This window comes from Erythrolamprus reginae, chromosome 3, assembly GCF_031021105.1.
Source record: "Erythrolamprus reginae isolate rEryReg1 chromosome 3, rEryReg1.hap1, whole genome shotgun sequence".
In the NCBI taxonomy this organism is placed as follows: Eukaryota; Metazoa; Chordata; class Lepidosauria; order Squamata; family Dipsadidae; genus Erythrolamprus; species Erythrolamprus reginae.
Window position 1 is genome coordinate 130,416,197 of NC_091952.1, and position 19,449 is coordinate 130,435,645.

The following is a 19,449-nucleotide window of genomic DNA, read 5'->3' on the forward strand; positions in this document are numbered from 1 at the left end:
CCTCCTCTGCTTCTCGCTCCGCTGAAAGAAAAGCATGGAGGCTGCCTCTCTCCTCCCATATTCTGCCCCCCTCCCAGCTTCCAAGCCGCATTCGCCTTCCTCCGCCACCACCAGCATCCAGCTCCCGGCCAAGCAGCCAGGGAAGCCGAGCCGCGCGTGGTGGGGAACATCGGCACGGGAGGCAGCTTCTGCTGGACACGGGCAATGGGCGGGACAGAGAAGCGGGGAGAATCAGGAGGCTCCTTTGGCAGCTGGGGGCTGCCTGGCTTTGTTGTTTTGGCTGCAGCGGGTGCCAGGCACCTCCAGCCGCCAAAGGAACCTCCTGATTCTTCCCGCTTCTCTGTCCCACCCATCGCCCGTATCTAGAAGAAGCTGCCACCCGAGCGCTCTTGCCCGGCGGGAGGCGAAGCATTGGGGTGGAAGGGCTGTCAGGACACCCCAGCACTTTGCATCCCGCCGGCAAAGAGCAATCAGGCAGCAGCTTCTGCCGGACACGGGCAATGAGCGGGACAGAGAAGCGGGAAGAATCAGGAGGTTCCTTTGGCGGCTGGAGGCTGCCTGGCACCCGCTGCAGCCAAACAACAAAGCCAGGCAGCCCCCAGCTGCCAAAGGAACCTCCTGATTCTCCCCGCTTCTCTGTCCCGCCCATTGCCCGTGTCCGGCAGAAGCTGCTGCCTGATTGCTCTTCGCCGGCGGGATGCAAAGTGCTGGGGTGGGGGGGTGTCCTGACAGCCCCCCCACCCCAATGCTTCGCCTCCCGCCAGGCAAGAGCGCTCGGGTGGCAGCTTCTGCCGGACACGGGCAATGGGCGGGACAGAGAAGCGGGGAGAATCAGGAGGCTCCTTTGGCAGCTGGGGGCTGACTGGCTTTGTTGTTTTGGCTGCAGCGGGTGCCAGGCAGCCTCCAGCCACCAAAGGAACCTCCTGATTCTTCCCGCTTCTCTGTCCCGCTCATTGCCCGTGTCCGGCAGAAGCTGCTGCCCGATTGCTCTTAGCCGGCGGGATGCAAAGTGCTGGGGTGTGGTGGGTGTCCTGACAGCCCCCCACCCCAATGCTTCACCTCCCGCCGGGCAAGAGCGCTCGGGTGGCAGCTTCTTCTAGATACGGGCGATGGGTGGGACAGAGAGGTGGGGTTAAGCCCACGTGGCTGGGCTCCGCAACAGAGACCGTTGGCCAGCTTGTCGGGCCGGTGAGGAAAGGGGCAGAGCCCACATGGCAGGGCTCCGCGGCGGCTGCCTGCTAGGCTGGTAAGAGGGGGAACGGAGCCCACATGACTGGGCTCCGCAATGGAGACCGCCGGCCTTCCCAGGCTGCTGGGAAGCCGCCCGGCTGTTTTAAAAGGTGACAGCCGGGCTGGGGGACTTCCCAGCAGCCTCCTGAACTCGGAAGTTCGGCAAAAGTTCGGGGTTCGGGAGGCTGCTGAGAAGCTCCCCAGCCCGGCTGTCACCTTTTAAAACAGCCGGGCGGTTTTCCAGGAGCCTTCCGAAGCCGAACGCCAAACCCGAAATTCCGCGTTCGGCATTCGGAGGCTCCTGGAAAGCCGCCCGGCTGTTTTAAAAGGTGACAGCCGGGCTGGGGAGCTTCTCAGCAGCCTCCCGAACCCCGAACTTCTGCCGAACTTCCGGGTTTGGGGTTCGGGAGGCTGCTGGGAAGTCCCCCAGCTCGGCTGTCACCTTTTAAAACAGCCGGGGGGCTTCCCAGCAGCCTCCCGAACACCGGTTCGTAACTCGAAAAAAGTTCGTAAGAAGAGGCAAAATTTTTCTGAACCCCGGGTTTGTATCACGAGTTGTTCGTAAGACGAGGGGTTCGTATCTTGAGGTACCACTGTATTGGTTTATATATGTTGCCAACCCAACCGTTATGGACAGAGTTCTAACAAACTGGATGTCTCTTTTAGACACCTGAGTTTAGAAATAAGTGCAGATAGGGTGACAAGATGCACAAAATGACAGGACAGCAACATCCTTCCTTAGCTGTATAGAAGAAGAAATGCTAGCAGGTATACTTTATCATGAATTTTTCATCCAATAGTAAAAGTCCTGCTCTCTTGTATTTGGCCACCAATATTTTTTTCCTCTTCCTCAGTGGAACTGGAGTAGCCTCTTCCTTAATAGACTAAAATCTATTTTACAGAAGGGAAGCAGTTGTTAGCCTTTAAATTAAAAAGTTGTATAATATTGGCCCAGATGGTGGTCTCAATGTTTTGCATAGATGATCCTAATCCTGGGTCCACACAAGTTGTGGCAAGGCAGGATGAACTACAAGTGTGAGGACCAAGATACTCATTTGCATTTTCCAAATACGTTCAGTACATGTCTTAGCTAATATTTGGTATAAAATACTGACTTGGCAGGACTGTGGTTTAAAACAAAGAAAGAATGCAAGCACCCAATCCTTTAATGAATGCAGTAGCTTCGGAAAGCATTTTCATTTTGGGGGAAAATAATGCTACCAATGAAGATATGTTATTGAACTTTGCAAAAACTTGTTTCATCCAATATGAACTTCAAATATCACAGTACAAGGCATTGATATTGATTGTTCAAGAAACTAGAGCTAGAAAAACTACTAGCTACTCTCACCCAGTTTTTGTTCCTTGTATTGTACTCTCTATTTCAAATTACCCCCAAAAGTGGCAAAGAACTGGAAAATTTCAGGGACATGAAATAATAAGAATTATTATTATTATTATTATTATTATTATTAATAATAATAATAATAATAATAATAATTTATTAGATTTATCTAATAATTTATTAGATTTGTATGCTGCCCCTCTCTGAGGAAATATCAACTCTGTGTATAAATTTTGATTTATGTGAAATAATCTGCTTCTCTAGCCTATTTCCTGAATAGGCTGTAGCTGAAGTCCATCTTAGACGTGGATCATTGGGAATGCCACATTGGCAACTTTGGCAGTCAGGCACAATCTGTCCTGACCTAGTTCATGCAAAGAGCACTTGGAAAGGATTTAATATGTTTATTTCACAACTAACTCCCACGTAGCATTCCTCAAAACCCTTATTTAAAAGCAAACACACACAAACATACCATGCATAAATTGTATAGGCCTGGGGGGAAGGAATAGTTCAGTTTCCCCATGCCTGACGACAGAGGTGGGTTTTAAGGAGCTTACGAAAGGCAAGGAGGGCGGGGGCAATTCTGATCTCTGGAGGGAGCTGGTTCCAGAGGGTCGGGGCTGCCACAGAGAAGGCTCTTCCCCTGGGTCCCGCCAGACGATATTGTTTAGTCAACGGGACCTGGAGAAGGCCAACTCTGTGGGACCTAACCGGTTGCTGAGATTCGTGCGGCAGAAGGCGGTCCCGGAGATATTTTAGTGGATGTACCTTCCTGCATCTATCATATACAGTAATACCTCATGATACGAACTTAATTGGTGCAAGGAGGAGGTTCGTAAGACGAAAGGTTCGTAAGACGAAACATTGTTTCCCATAGGAAACAATGTAAAGTCTATTAATCCGTGCAACAACAAAAAAAAAACCCCCAAAAAAAACGCTGCCGCCCGGCTGTCACCTTTTAAAACAGCCGGGGGGGGGGCAGCAGCTGCCACAGCCGCCGGCTTCCCCGCCGCTCGCCCGCCCGCCCAGGATGCTGACCTGCTGCCTCGCGGGGAAGCCGGGCAAGAGCGATCTTCTGCCCGCCATGGGCGAGCGGCGGGGAGTCGCCCATGGCCGGCAGAAGATCGCTCTTGCCCGGCTTCACCGCGAGGCATCAGGTCAGCAAGAGCGATCTTCTGCCAGCCATTGGCGACTCCCCGCCGCTCGCCCATGGCCAGCAGGAGATCGCTCTTGCCCGGCTTCCCCGTGAGGTTCGGCTGCTGGATTCAAAGTGCTGAGGTGGGGGGGGGCTGTCGGGACAAGGAGCGAGGGGGCTGCGAAGGGGCACGTCTGGCGGAGGAGCCGCACACAAAGGCTGAGGCGAGGCTGAGCAGGAGGCGAAGCCAACCAGCGAGGCAGTGGGCTGGGAGCCGCAGGCGAAAGGAGCTCGGGCATTGTTCTCCGGACCCCGCCCGCAGCCTGGAGAGGGAAAGGGCCGCCGCGGGGCTGAGCGGGCGGGGGTCCGGAGAACAATGCCTGGCGCCGCGCTCCGATGCCCGAGCTCCTTTCGCCTGCGGCTCCCAGCCCACCGCCTCGCTGGTTGGCTTCTCCTCCTGCTCAGCCTTGCCTCGGCCTTTGTGCGCGGCTTGTCCCGACAGGCCCCCACCCCAGCACTTTGAATCCCGCCGCTTCTGCTGGATACGGGCGGTGGGTGGGACGGGCGGCGCGGAAGCCAGGGGCTGTGGCAGCTCACCCCGCCCACCGCCCGTATCCAGCAGAAGCGGCAAGATTCAAAGTGCTGAGATGGGGGGTGTCCCGACAGTCCCCCACCCCAGCACTTTGAATCCAGCAGCTTCTGCTGAAGACGGGCGGCGCGGAAGCCAGGGGCTGTGGCAGCTCGCCCCGCCCACCGCCCGTATCCAGCAGAAGCGGCAGGATTCAAAGTGTTGAGATGGGGGGTGTCCCGACAGTCCCCCACCCCATCACTTTGAATCCAGCAGCTTCTGCTGAAGACGGGCGGCGCGTATCCAGCAGAAGCGGTAGGATTCAAAGTGCTGGGATGGGGGCTGTCCCGACAGTCCCCATCCCAGCACTTTGAATCCAGCAGCTTCTGCTGAAGACGGGCGGCGCAGAAGCCAGGGGCTGTGGCAGCTCGCCCCGCCCACCGCCCGTATCCAGCAGAAGCGGCAGGATTCAAAGTGCTGAGATGGGGGGGTGTCCCGACAGTCCCCCACCCCAGCACTTTGAATCCAGCAGCTTCTGCTGAAGACGGGCGGCGCGTATCCAGCAGAAGCGGCAGGATTCAAAGTGCTGGGATGGGGGGTGTCCCGACAGTCCCCCACCCCAGCACTTTGAATCCAGCAGCTTCTGCTGAAGACGGGCGGCGCGTATCCAGCAGAAGCGGCAGGATTCAAAGTGCTGGGATGGGGGGGTGTCCCGACAGTCCCCATCCCAGCACTTTGAATCCAGCAGCTTCTGCTGAAGACGGGCGGCGCGTATCCAGCAGAAGCGGCAGGATTCAAAGTGCTGGGATGGGGGGGTGTCCCGACAGTCCCCATCCCAGCACTTTGAATCCAGCAGCTTCTGCTGAAGACGGGCGGCGCGTATCCAGCAGAAGCGGCAGGATTCAAAGTGCTGGGATGGGGGGTGTCCCGACAGTCCCCCACCCCAGCACTTTGAATCCAGCAGCTTCTGCTGAAGACGGGCGGTGGGTGGGACGGGCGGCGCGGAAGCCAGGGGCTGTGGCAGCTCGCCCCGCCCACCGCCCGTATCCAGCAGAAGCGGCGGGATTCAAAGTGCTGGGATGGGGGGTGTCCCGACAGGCCCCCACCCCAGCACTTTGAATCCAGCAGCTTCTGCTGAATACGGGCGGTGGGTGGGACGGGCGGCGCGGAAGCCAGGGGCTGTGGCAGCTCGCCCCGCCCACCGCCCGTATCCAGCAGAAGCGGCGGGATTCAAAGTGCTGGGATGGGGGGTGTCCCAGACCTGCTGCCTTTTCCCGTGCCCGCCGCCGGCCCTATCCTGCGCCTCCTGCTTCCCCCCCCCCCCAGCCAAAAATACAAAGGGGTCTCCGGCGGCAGACCGTCTTTGTGTTTTTCACTGGGAGGGGGGAGCAGGAGGACCTCCCTGACTCCCTCCCCCAGTGCCGGACCTCCTGCCCTCCCTCCCAGCCAAAAAACCAAAGCGGCCTCCCGAACGTTTTCAATCTTACGAACCTGCCGCCGAGAAGCCCCGCCGCCCGGCTGTCACCTTTAAAACAGCCGGGGGGCTTCCCAGCAGCCTCCCGAAGCCGAACGCCAAACCCGAACTTCCGGCTTCGGCTTCCGGGAGGCTGCTGGGAAGCCCCCCGGCTGTTTTAAAAGGTGACAGCTGGGCTGCGGGGCTTCCCATCAGCCTCCCGAACGCCGAACCCGGAAGTTCGGGTTTGGCGTTCGTAAGACGAAAAAAGTTCGTAAGAAGAGGCAAAAATTTTCTGAACCCCGGGTTCGTATTTCGGGTTGTTCGTAAGACGAGGGGTTCGTATCTTGAGGTACCACTGTATATTTTATTTCACCTAGGATACCAAGCTTTTTGTCTGACAAGTAAGACAATTGACGGGGTGGGTGGGTAGGGAAAACAAGAGATATGGGATAACGTTCAAGAGAAAATTTAGACAAAAGTTATCAGAAAATTAAGCTACCATGGTTCAAGAGGACGGCACTATTCCAGGAAAAAATCCACCCCAATTCCATTTTGAGAATAAAGTCCACAGTAATTGAATTATCATCATCATCTTTTAACAACCCTATAATCCCTTGTGGGATGGAGTCAGGCAACTGAATGGAGCAAGCAGAGTATTTTAATGGCCGGATGCCCTTTTGGCTACTTATGTGGAGTTTTGTTCAGCAGATTTATTCTCAGTATGGCAGGAGAGAGAAAGAGAGAGAGATGCCTCTACTTAGGATCGAACTCACAGCCTCCTGATTGTGAGGTGAGAGCTCCACTTCTAGGCCACCGCACCACTCCATTCCACTCCACAGTAATTGAATTAAGGGTACTGAAAATCTACCTGAGGCACCTTCGTCATTCTTCCTTTGTCAGGAAGGCATGTACAAACGGAATTGTTAATATTTGTTACTTAAACAATAGTTATAATATGTAAGTATAGCAGAACAAAAGAAAATGTAATGGGTAAATTGGCAGTAATGTGATTTTATAACTTTATCTTCATCATTGCTGGCAGTTGTTATGAACTTTTATATCTTCTGGTTCAGTGTTCTGCTCGGTGTGGCAGTCAAGGGACAATGAGAAGGGAAGTGCGCTGTTCAGTCGAACCCAAACTGTGTAATCAATCTACAAAGCCCATCAATGAGAAGGAGTGTTTAGGCCCCCCCTGTGACAGGCACTGGGCTGCTTCTGACTGGGGACCGGTGAGTCAAGACTGATTTGTGTGTGTGTGTTTTTTTTATTAGAGTCTTCATAGAAGGATGGGAATGGGAAATATTCTAATTAATTTTAGAGAGGCATAAAGATGGCCTTTAAGAAAATATTCAGAAAATGCCCTAGTCTGGGAAGGAAGATAGTATTAAGAAAAGACTCCGGAAGACTCCTCCTTTCTGTCTCACTAGGCTAGGGTAAAGGAGAGAATGAAGGAGAAAAATAATCAAACTTGTAAGAGTCTGTTACCCATCTCAATTCATTCTAGTCTTCCTGTGGAATAGATTTCCTGATCTGGGTGATATTAATTCTAGTTTTGGAATAGAAAATGCCTGTATGTTTTCTAAAATTATTGTAGAAATCATGAGGTTAGAGGCATCCTTTCAAAAGTACAGTCATACTTCGTCTTACAAACCTAATTGGTTCCAGGGGGAGGTTCGTAAGACGAAAGGTTCGTAAGACGAAACATTGTTTCCCATAGGAAACAATGTAAAGTCAATTAATCCGTGCAACCAAAAAAAAACCTCGCAAAAAAAACAGCTGCCGCCCGGCTGTCACCTTTTAAAACAGCCTGGGGGCTTCTCAGCGACCTCCCGAACACCGAAGCCAAACCCGAACTTCCGAATTCGGCGTTCGGGAGGCTGCCGAGAAGCCCCCAGGCTGTTTTAAAAGGTGACAGCCGGGCGGCGGGGCTTCCCAGCAGTCTCCGAACGCCGAACGTGGAAGTTCGGGTTTGGCGTTCGGCTTCGGGAAGCTGCTGGGAAGCCGCCCAGCTGTTTTAAAAGGTCACAGCCGGGCTGGGAGGCTTCCCAGCAACCTCCCGAACCCCGAACTTTTGCCGAACTTCCAGGTTCAGGGTTCGGGAGGTTGCTGGGAAGCCCCCCAGCCCGGCTGTGACCTTTTAAAACAGCCGCGCGGCTTCCCAGCAGCTTCCCGAAGCTGAACGCCAAACCCGAACTTCCGCGTTTGGTGTTTGGAGACTGCTGGGAAGCCGCACGGCTGTTTTAAAAGGTGACAGCTGGGCTGGGGGGCTTCCCAGCAACCTCCCGAACCCGGAAGTTCGGCAAAAGTTCGGGGTTCGGGAGGCTGCTGGGAAGTCCCCCAGCCCGGCTGCGACCTTTTAAAACAGCCGGGCGGCACCCCAGCAGCTTCCCGAAGCCGAACGCCAAACCCGAACTTCCGCGTTCGGCGTTCGGAGACTGCTGGGAAGCCACGCGGCTGTTTTAAAATGTCGCACCCGAGCTCTGGGGCTTTCCTGCAGCCTCCCGAACCCCGAACCCGGAAGTTCGGCAAAAGTTCGGGGTTCGGGAGGCTGCTGGGAAGTCCCCCAGCCCGGCTGCGACCTTTTAAAACAGCCGGGCGGCTTCCCAGCAGCTTCCCAAAGCCGAACGCCAAACCCGAACTTCCGCGTTCGGCATTCGGCGACTGCTGGGAAGCCGCCCGGCTGTTTTAAAAGGTCGCAGCCGGGCTGGGGGGCTTCCCAGCAGCCTCCCGAACCGAACCTGGGGTGCAGAAAAATGTTGCCTCTTCTTACGAACTTTTTTCGAGTTACGAACCGGCGTTCGGGAGGCTGCTGGGAAGCCCCGCCGCCTGGCTGTCACCTTTTAAAACAGCCGGGGGGCTTCCCAGCAGCCTCCCGAACGCCGGTTCGTAACTCGAAAAAAGTTCGTAAGAAGAGGCAAAATTTTTCTGAACCCCGGGTTCGTATCACGAGTTGTTCGTAAGACGAGGGGTTCGTATCTTGAGGTACCACTGTAATTGAAGACCTCTGTGAAGACCACTTCTGCATGTCTAATATATTTGCCCAGAATTTCAGTTCTAAAATGTTGCCAAAAGTCTTAGAGGTTATGTCTTGTATTGGTACATTTAGATTAAAGGCTACTACTAAACCCAGTTACCTTGAAAAGTCTCATTATTTCTTCAAGTGCTCAGGTTTGTGTGGTGAGGGACGGATGAATCGCTTGGTCACCTGCCGCAATGTGGAAGGGAAATTGATCTCAGAGTCCCAGTGCAACCCCAACACTAAGCCCCTGGCAATCTACCCCTGTGGAGATAAGAACTGCCCTGCCCATTGGGTCGAGCAAGAATGGGACCATGTGAGTTTGCATCTGATCACACCTCTCTGTTCTTAAGGAAGACACTTGAAGTTATTGCTGCCAGTCCAAAATCAAATTAAAAATGTGGTTCCTATTAGTGAGAGTGTCTACTGACTAATTTAGAAGCTCTTCAGAGCTTTGTTTTCATCTGTACTTCCATCATACATTTTCAAGCAGTTTCCTTTTGCCATTCTGTCAGCTGGGAGTTGATGGGGGCAGATTTTGAAGTGTGTCAGCTCCTTGACCACAGATGGCCTGAGAAATAGAGTACCAAACGTCTAAACAATGATTGGGAGATATAAGGAAGCTCTAGAAAACTCATATGCTTAACTGGTCCCTTTGAGCTATTCCTAGATTGACATTCGGCGTGTTTCTAAGCCATCAGCACTGACATATAAAAGGAACGGCTAGTAACATATGCAAAGAGTTTGTAGAAAGAAGATTTTTCTCCCTTTCACTGTTCCCCGGCTGAAATCAGTTCTGCCTCTCTTTGTTCATTCTCTTATTATTTCTACCCATCAACTGGTAGCATAGAAGAAACAAACCTCCTTTGCATTGGAACTACTCTTTATTCTGAATTTCTTTTACCTAGCTTAGTTTTTCCTTTCCAGAGTAAAACAAACATCTAAACATGAAAAATAGACAAGGCAATTAAAAATGTGACCTTTAGTTTATTGAATGGAAGGAAGAGGTAAATATTTCTTTTAAGGAAAGCAGTTTATTTTTTTTTCTTTTGCAATATCAGGTATTTGCATTAAACATAATTTCAGGATACATATATATCAAAAATATATAGAAAATACAGAAAAATCCACCCTACTGCCATGTAAATAAAATGGTACCATACAAGTGAAAATTTGTCATAAACAAGCAGTACACCAGGTTATAATTTATGGCTACTCAGGCAAATTATAAAATTCAATGGTTTGATTAAATTGTGATTCCTGCTTCTGAAATCTCATTACTTTAATTGTGATTTTTGTCATTGTTTTTCTAATGTGACAATTAGAAGGCATTACTAATTCACAACTCAGTTTATATATGATCTACAGTTTTCCAGTTTTCCTTAAAGAATCCTCTATACCAGAGTTCTCCAACCTTTCTGGCTTTGCGGACTGGCGGGGGAAGGAGGGGAGAGAGGGGGGGGGGGAGGGAGGGAGGATGGTTCACCGCGAGCGACAGGCAGAAGCACACACAAAGCCCTGTTTCCACAAGTGGGGCAGCCACGCACACTTACCGCAAGTGCAAAGGGAGTGCACGGGCACATGGGCTCTTCTGCTACTCACACAAGTGGGGAATGCAATCACTATCCCGCCACTTCTTTGGCACAGTTTCAAACTTCTCAAGGCCCAGTATTGGGGTTTGGCCCAGGAGTTGTGGACCCCTGCTCTATACAGTCTAACGGGAGGTTGTATGTGTCTTACTGATATTCCTTCTTCCCCTCATCAGCCTATAAACTTCCAGTTTTAATTACAATAATTATAGTTTTACCTATGTTAGTATTTGTTTTCCCTTATTTATTTTTATTCTAATTTTTCCCTTTACTCTAAACCTGAACATTAAAAAAAAGGAAAACAATATATATATAATTTCTGTTGCTCAATAACTCAATGCAGTGTTCCTATCTTAGTCTTCCACTTGTAATTCCTGTTTTCCATAGTTCCAAAGACAAACCCTAGATGACATTCATCCTCTCTCCTTGGAAAGCTGTGTCAATAAGTTCTGCATCTCAGTAGAAACTGAAATGGCTTTCTGTTCTTGTAATATAAAATCAATTCATTTGAGAGGAGAGTGCCATTTGTAGTTACCCAAATTCTGCATGAATTTTTCTCTCAATGGTTTTAATTCCTTTCCTTACTGCAGTGAAGCTACATTGATATCTTGGAAAAAGAATAGTCTCCAGTTCATGTATTTTTCTCATAATTTTATCTTTTATATTTGGGTTCACAAATCTTTAAAAAAAATGTCTCTAGGTTTTCTTTTGTGTCTTCCTAGGAGAGTAAACCAGTTGAGGATGTTCACTATCTTTATCCATTAAGTTCATATTAGAGCTCTGGTAATTAATTTTAGAGATAAATAGTCAAATTTGTTTGTTCTGCTTTTCTCCGTGATTCCTTTAATGCTTAAATTATTTGTCCTGCCACGATCCTGTTAATCCATCAAGTCAATCTTTATTTTACGAATATTCTTTGGAGCCTTGTCTATCTCAAGAGTATTATTTGTAGCCATGTCAGAAACATGGCTGGCTTTCAGAGCAATATCTGCTATTTGTATTTTCTTAAATTATTAATTCACTTGCTCTGATATAACTGCATTTAGATACTCCTACAGCATGTTAGTCCTGTCTTCAGTTTTTTTAAAAGTTGTTTTATTAACTGTCCAGTGATATCCATTATCAGACACCCATCCTTAACATGCATTGCTTTCCCCTATTGTTTCCTCTTCGTGGCCAGAGAACCATCTCAACCGCCTTCTGGTCTTCCAGAGAAGTTTTAAACCCATTTCTGTTAGGCAGATTATCTTTCTTGAATAGAATAGAATTTTATAGAATAGAATTCTATTGGCCAAGTGTGATTGGACACAAAAGGAATTTGTCTTGGTGCATATGCTCTCAGCGTACATAAAATAAAATATACATTTGTCAAGAATCATGTGGTACGACACTTAATGATTGTCATAGGGGTCAAATAAGCAATAAAGAAGCAATATTAATAAAAAATCTTAGGATATAAGCAACAAGTTACAGTCATACAGTCAACATGGGAGGAAATGGGTGATAGGAATGATGAGAAAAACTAGTAGAATAGAAGTGCAGATTTAGTAGAAAGTCTGACAGTGTTGAGGGAATTATTTGTTTAGTAGAGTGATGGCGTTCGGGAAAAAAACTGTTCTTGTGTCTAGTTGTCTTGGTGTGCAATGCTCTGTAGCGACGTTTTGAGGGTACTTGATAAAATAATTTGATAAAATAAGGGAACATGGCTATATTTGAGAAATTAGCTGAATTGAGGGAAGAGAAGAACACTCAGTATGCCATCCTGGTCGGTGGTTAGCCACGCTCAAGTGTATAGTAAATATAACTCTGGTTTAACAGGATTGGAATTTGGACAATACGGTTAGTCCTTGATTTACAACAATTCATTTAGTGACTGTTCAAACAGCAGCACTGAAAAAAGTGACCATTTTTCACATTTACGACCATTGCAGCCTCCCCATGGTCACATGATCTACATTCGGATGCTTGATAACTAACTCATGTTTATGACGGTTTCAGTGTCCCATCTTTTGCAGCCTTTTGGCAAGCAAAGTCAATGGGGGAGAAGCCAGATTCACTTAACCAACTGTGTAAGTAATTTAACGCCTGCGTTGATTCACTTAACAAATGTGGCAAGAAAAGTGTGAAATGGGGCAAAGCTCACTTAATAAATTTCTCACTTAGCAACATCGATTCAATTTGGACTCAATTGTGGCCGTAAATCAAGGATTACCTATATTAGGGTTATTGCTATCATCTATTTTAAAACATTAACTTTATCTTCAGCAAAACTCTGGCCTTGTTAAGCCCAAATACATGTATTTTGTATTAATTACTGTCTGCCTTCGAAATGAAAAGAATGAGCCCACTATGGGTTTGTCATGCTGTTGCTTTCTAATGAAGATGGAAAATGGTGTTTCGTTTCCTCCATTGCAGTGCAATGCAACATGTGGCCGAGGTGTCAAGATGCGGACAGTGCTGTGTGTGGGATTAGAAAATGGCCTGTACAAGGAGTATCCTGAGAAGCACTGCGAGGCTTCTCCAAAGCCAGAAATACAAGCCCCATGTTTCCAGAGACCCTGTTCCACATGGTTTTCAACCTCTTGGTCTCAGGTAGATAGAGAAGCAATGGCAATCTGGAGAGGGGAGAGAGTGGCTGGAGTTTGGGAAAGGATTGGAGGGAAATGGCAGGGAAGATTTCCCCCTGAACAACTCTTTAATAGGAGAAAATAAGGGGAGGGGTGTTTGTCTTTGTTTCAGCCATTGAGATTCCCAGCATTGCTTTCAAAGCCCTGTTTATTTTGATTTTGTAAATACCACCTTTCCAAAAACTATTATGGCAGTGCGCAACATTCAAACAGATGATTATAAAACATTAAAAAATAAAAACCCACTGCAAAATACAATATTTTTTGTAGAACTCTGAGATTCAAAAGATGTGGCTTCATGCTTTTGTAAAATCACCTCTTGTAAAAGGAGACACACACCCTCATTTGGTTGTTAGGCATAAGACAGCTGTTTCATTTGTGCCTGGCAAATTGTCCTGTGCTCTGATTAAATAAGCTGAAGGGTTATCTGCATCCAGAGCCGGGTGCAATCATCTAAAGAGGTAACCAGGACAGAGGTAACCCTTGCTGGATCAGGGAAGGTAAACATATTTTGATAATGCTATAATTTGCAAACATTCCTGATCTTGCTATGCCTGTAGACGTGGTCCCAGCAGTAAATGAATTAAATTCCTTTGGCTTCATTTCATTTCATTGTACTTAGTTTTTTTTTCTTTATTGATTTTAATGTAATGTCTTTGATTGTCACAAGCCATCCAAAACCACTGAGAATTGGATGGCATAGATATTTAATAAATTATTATTATTAAAATTTAAATTTGAAGTATGAAATCACACTGACAAATGAAGCATTGCTATCACTTTCTAGTTTTAATTTGGACATTTGTGGTTGCCCAAAGTGACACCATTCTCGAGGATAACTATGAAGTAGCAGGATTTCTTTTCATGTCCTTCTTTTGGTTGAGCTGTTCATCCATACTTTGTACCAATGGAGAACCTTTTTCCCCCTCCCATCCCTTGCAGTGCAGCAAGACCTGTGGCACTGGCCTGCGTTTCCGTGAAGTGAAGTGCTACCAAGGAGAAACCTTAGGCCAAGGCTGTGAGTCAACATCCAAACCTGAAGCCAGGCAAGCTTGCCAACTACAGCCGTGTCCCACTGATGCTCCAGGTAAAAAGCACCATGTCAGGGGCTCTAACTTAAGGAAGTAGAGAGTATTGCAGCTCTTGAGCCAACAGGACCCTCGGGGAGGGTGCTGTGAAGAAGTGGGCAGGGCTGTAAACCCAAACAATCAGTGCTAGGATCACTTGTGATGTTAAAGCGGGATGTGGCTATTTGGTTAGTTTGAAACTTAGTGCAGTGGGGGAACCCAGTTTGTGAATAATGGAAATGGTGGCCAAGCAGAAGACAATGGAGTCGCCAATTTCTGAAGGACTGGCTGGTAAATAAAAGCGATAGCAAAGACTACCATGCCAAGAGGCTTAAAGAAGAGGCTAACTCTCATAGGAGGAAGATGAAAGGAAGAAGTGGAGAAAGAGAAGAAGCAAGAATATATGCACACTTGGAACTACACCATATCATCTGAAGCCAGCAGTGTTTTTATAATGCAAATATTCCGTTGAGGTAGCCTAATTGCAGGAGGATTCAGGTGACCCACCCTCTGTCTAATCTTTGTACTATGTTTTCCCTCTGCAGACGAAGACTGTGATGACAAAGCAACCGCTAACTGTGTGTTGGTGCTGAAAGTAAAGCTCTGTTCACACTGGTATTACAGAAAGGCTTGCTGCAAATCTTGTAAGGGCAAAACACCGTGATTTGGCCCCTGCGTCTTCCACTTCAGAATAAGAAGCATCAAGAGAGAAACTTGGTGGAGGCCTGCCTTCTTGACCAGAAAGTGCTTGATCCTTATAAACAGTCCAGAATATCAGTCCACTTATTAGAATGTTGCTGTAAAAATGACTCCAATTACAGGCCTTTTCATTAGAAGGCCTGCTCTTATATATTGTGCAGGTAATCTAATAATCAGGCTCCATGAAGGCATTTTGTCATGCTAAGTAATATTAAAATCTCTGCTTCTCATTTCCTTGAATTCCTGGGACTGGATGCATCCTTGATTAAGTCTGAATTTCAGTGACATCTTCTGAGACTGTTTGAAAGTTGCCCACAGCTTGGGAAATGCAAATCACCAGTGTTGCATCAGTAGCCCCCTAATGATGCTGCCCTCTCATCCTTTTATATCTAGGTGAATTCCACTCTTAACAGGTATGTTTTAGAGAGTGTTTCTCATCCTTGGCAATTTTAAGATGTGTAGAATCCCACAGCTAGCATTGGAGTGGAAGTCTACACATAATAAAAATTGCTGAGGCTGAGAAAAACTGTATTATTTCTTTTTATGGATGGCTTCTTTCGGTTGAGCTTTACATCCACACTTTGCATCAAAGGATCCGTATATAATTTTAGAACATACTCTTACATTAAAACATAACATGAAATCCAGCAGTGGTCAATCTAATTTGGCCCAACCTAGTGTAACTGTGCTACCAAATGGCTGTAGGGGAGCCCCAATATAAAGACAATGAAAGGTAAAACACTCTATTGTTTCCTGCTGACTTTGTCATTTTCTTGCCAAGTGAATTAACCACTGTCTTTTTCTGAGAATTTGCCCAATTTCTTAGTTTTATCCTGCAGTCTTAGTACTCCTCAATAGTCTTCCATCCAAAGATTGACTGGGCCAGTAGCTTTTCTAGATTGGCCGGTTGGATAGATTGCCCCTACACAATCCATTACTAGAGATAGTCTTTATATAAGGATTATTTTTTTAAAAAAAATTAAATCCATGGTGGATTTCAAATGGCAAAGAGGCCAATATCAGAATTTGAGAGGAGGGGATATTTCCAGTGGCCTTCGAAAATCAAAATAAGATTAGGATGATAATCTGGGCCTTCTAAAAACATATATAGTGACAGACATCTTCATTTATCTTGTTCACCAAAGAAAACTTTCTAGCTAGGTGGTAGTTTGGAAATGCTGGCAAACAGCCTTTGCCTTCATGAGGACAGGTGGACCGTTGCCTCCTTTAAAGTTGGTAGTATTACTGCATCATACAAAGTCATTTTTGTCACTTTTGGGCTAACTTACCGGTCAGGCAGTTACCATTTGTCAATGATCTGAGCTAAAAAGTTGAAAAAGATCTTATGCAATTAGATCAGATGATATACAGGCTTTCTGGAATTCTCTTGTGTCAAACATACAATGATCTTCTTTCAAACTTTACATGTGACAGTTCTTTATTGTGAAACCAAATCTGGTTTAAAACTAAAAGAGGGAGGAGGGAGGAGGGACCGTCAGCTGACCTATCAAGAATAGGCTAAGTAGCATACTCATCACCTATTCATAGTCTCCCCCACTATAGAGGAAGGGGTGGGTTTTTTTACATTTCACTTATAGTTCATTCTAAAAGTGCAGTACATTTCATGAAAACCTCTACTGTCCTATGTAATGCATGTCTTGGTTTTTAGTATTTTTGGACAGTGAAAAAAACTACCACAAGAGTAGTTATTGTATTATAGTGAAGTCTCCATGGCGCCTCTTCTTTATTCTGTCTTACCTGGGCATTAGCACAAGAGATCTGGGAACTGGATTAATAATAATGGGAAAATCTACTTTGGGTTTTCCTGTATGAGTTTTGGTATAAAACTGATCTTAGAAATTGGGAAGGAATGAGTGCCATTAAGGAGGGACTGAAGAAAAGATTGTAGAGTCTTGAGAAAGGGAAGTACAACTCAGAATAGTTTTCTTGAACTTGTATAGTATAAGATAGGACAAAGAAAAACTTGGACATACTTTCTGTCACTCTATCTTGACTCAAATAAAGAGCTTTCGTTGAATTCCTGCTCTGTTTCTTGATCTGAGCCATCTTGAAGGCTTCACATTGGGTTCCTCATGGTATCCCATGATTTGCAGAAATTTTCCTGACCTTGCCATAACGCCATTGCAAGAGTCAATGACTGAGTAATCTTAAAAAATGAATTGGGTGACTGCACAGAAAAAGTACCAGGTTTGTAGGGAGAAACATCCAGAAAGCTCTATTTAGTTCTTTTCCAGATTAAATAAAATACATCAACTTTCCTCTGTGTAGTAAATAAATGTGCCATGGAAAAGGATTATCTTTTTTTCCTTAATTGGATAGGTTAAGAGAAGTTAAAGCACTAAGAATTTAAAGCAACTAGCAGAGTGTATCATAACTTTAAGCATTAGAAAAATAGTGGATTACGATAAAAAAACAATGGCAGAAAAATAGAAATAAATGATAGTGTTTTATTTTTCTCTCCATTGACTAAATGTTAATTTGCCACTTCTTTTCATCTGGCGCCGCAAAAACACTACTGAGAAAACCAGACCCTCCTTGCCATTCACCTTTAAAAAAATAAAAGCATTTAGAGCACTACCACCCCTTGTGATATGGCAAACTGGATTGTACAGGGAAAGGCAATGCTTTAGCCCCTTGGTCTCAGACTATTTGTAGCTGGGGAGTAGGAGAATTTAGGATTTTTGAGCTACATCTAGAATCAGTTGGTTGCCTGTGTGCAAGTTGTTCAATAGATGTCCCTTTCCTTCATTTTCAAGTGGCCTAGGCTGAATCTGAGATGCAGAAGAGGAGGTTGTATACTTCAGACTGAAGGTGAGAAGTACGTATGTGTCAGTGAGCGTTTGATAATTTGAATATGTTGTTATGGATATCAGCCCTATAAAGATTAGCTACAGCCAAACTTTCACTGTACATGAGAATAAATGAAAAGTTCAGTGAAGAATAACTCCTAGTGCAAACTTAAAATTATGGGTACTTTTACCTAGCAATTATATTTAGCCTTGTTTAGAAATATGTCTAAATCAGGTGCAAAATAAGATTACAACTTCTATTTTGAAAGGTATAATTTGGGTGAAAGCATCTATATAGGAAACAGTACATTCCTAGATGGTTTATAAGCAACAACATCTAAAACCATATGTTGACTATAATTGTATCATACAGTCAGGTGTCATTAGCAAAATTAAGTGTATTTGGGCAAATAGCCACTTGCTAGAAAGAAATACAAGTGAGCCAGTGTGGTGTAGCGGTTAAGGCATCAGGCTACAAACTGGGAGACTCAGTTCTAATCCCATTTTAGGTATAAAGCCAACTGGGTAACCTTGAGCCAGACCCTCTCTCTGAGTCCTAGAAAGTAGGGAAGGGCAAACTCCTGAAAACCTTGCCAAGAAAAATGTAGGTTGGAGCCAAAACCTGACTCAAAGGCACAAAAACAGAAAAGTAAAAAGACAGGAGTTTTCATTGCATTGGATTGAAATGCTATCTCCTAAATTAAGAAACTCCAGTATCATCTCAATCCTGGAGAAATAAACAACACATCTCATCAAAAAGAAGAAAGAAGGTGTTCAAAGAAGAGACCAACTGAAAGGTGTGACAACATCATATACACAGATGACAATCTCTCATTTAGGAACATCAAACAGTTCCAAAGAAATGCAAAACAAGGCAGAAACCTTGCACTGAGTTTTCAAAAAAATATTTCCCCTCCCCACATCTTGGAGAACAATGAAATTTACACAAAATGTAAATGATGGGCTGCCAACTTAAGCAGAGTGGAAGCATTCAGGCTATGTGATCTGGAATTGGGGATGTGCTTCAGAGCTATGGCAGCCATTTTGTGTTTAAAACCTTTTAAAAGTACAGTATTTGGGTGTATTCTTGCAACCCTAAATTCCAGATATTCCTCTGATAATAATCTGGAATCTCCCAAGGGCTGTTTTACTGCACCTTAGTGACTTCTAAGGATTTTTCTATGACCAATGAAGTTTTTATCCTTTCTTTTAGGTTTGTCAATGGAAATCTGCCCCTTCCTAATACGTATATAGACAAAATATAAGAAAATAAACATTGAATACTTTTTATCCATATGGAGTGTTTGTCCTTGTTCTCTGAACTCAGTTTGAAATGTCTGCATGAAAACAATCAAACTCAAAAGAGCACCAGGGACTTCACAGTTCAACCCTGAGCTACATATTTTCTCTTTTATTAATACCATCCATGCCTCCAGTTTTGAAATGCCCAATGTAATCTCCATAGCTTGGGTTTCTTTTCTTTTTTTTTAAAGAATGGGTTGGAAAACTAATCTTTATAACCTGTATTGCTTTCAGTACCGGTCATACAGACAGCTTTTACAACTGATGAAACTGTCTTTGTTAGATTTTTCATATTTTTTAAATGGAAAGTCTTTTGAGTTTACTTTGGTGGCTGTATATACCTAATAAGGCACTTTGTTACCATAATTAAATAATAATTAAATACACACTGCTTTCTCATTGGAAAGCTGTGATAGTTTCCAGGCCTTTTTTAACATTACCACCCTGGGCTGCTGAAACTCACTGGGCCAGTCAATTGACCTCAAGCAAATGGGGAAAGGGAGCATTATGTATGCTGTCTCGAGCCTCTGAAAAAAGGCAGGAAATAGAGAGGGGGGGGGGAGGAAATAGTTATCTGCACACATTTGACTTGACCTCATCCT

The 19,449-nt window shown here is 45.8% G+C and overlaps 1 protein-coding gene across 3 annotated transcripts in view; it reads left to right on the forward strand.

Annotated features, from left to right (window-relative positions):
* LOC139164477 (ADAMTS-like protein 2) overlaps positions 1-18,790 on the forward strand; it is a 55,298-nt gene extending 36,508 nt beyond the window's left edge. Inside the window, exons 14-20 of one of the 3 annotated variants that reach the window (XR_011558625.1) lie at positions 6,811-6,966; positions 8,899-9,069; positions 12,758-12,934; positions 13,912-14,056; positions 14,582-14,896; positions 17,513-17,567; positions 18,759-18,790. Coding sequence is in view for 2 of the 3 variants with exons in the window: in XM_070746648.1 (XP_070602749.1) it covers positions 6,811-6,966; positions 8,899-9,069; positions 12,758-12,934; positions 13,912-14,056; positions 14,582-14,700 (768 nt within the window). In the remaining variant the exon portion in view is untranslated. Of the gene's footprint in view, positions 1-6,810; positions 6,967-8,898; positions 9,070-12,757; positions 12,935-13,911; positions 14,057-14,581; positions 14,973-17,512; positions 17,568-18,758 lie in introns of those variants that run through there. The other 2 variants (XM_070746648.1, XM_070746649.1) reach the window with 2 other exon arrangements.
* Positions 18,791-19,449: the final 659 nt, after the last annotated feature.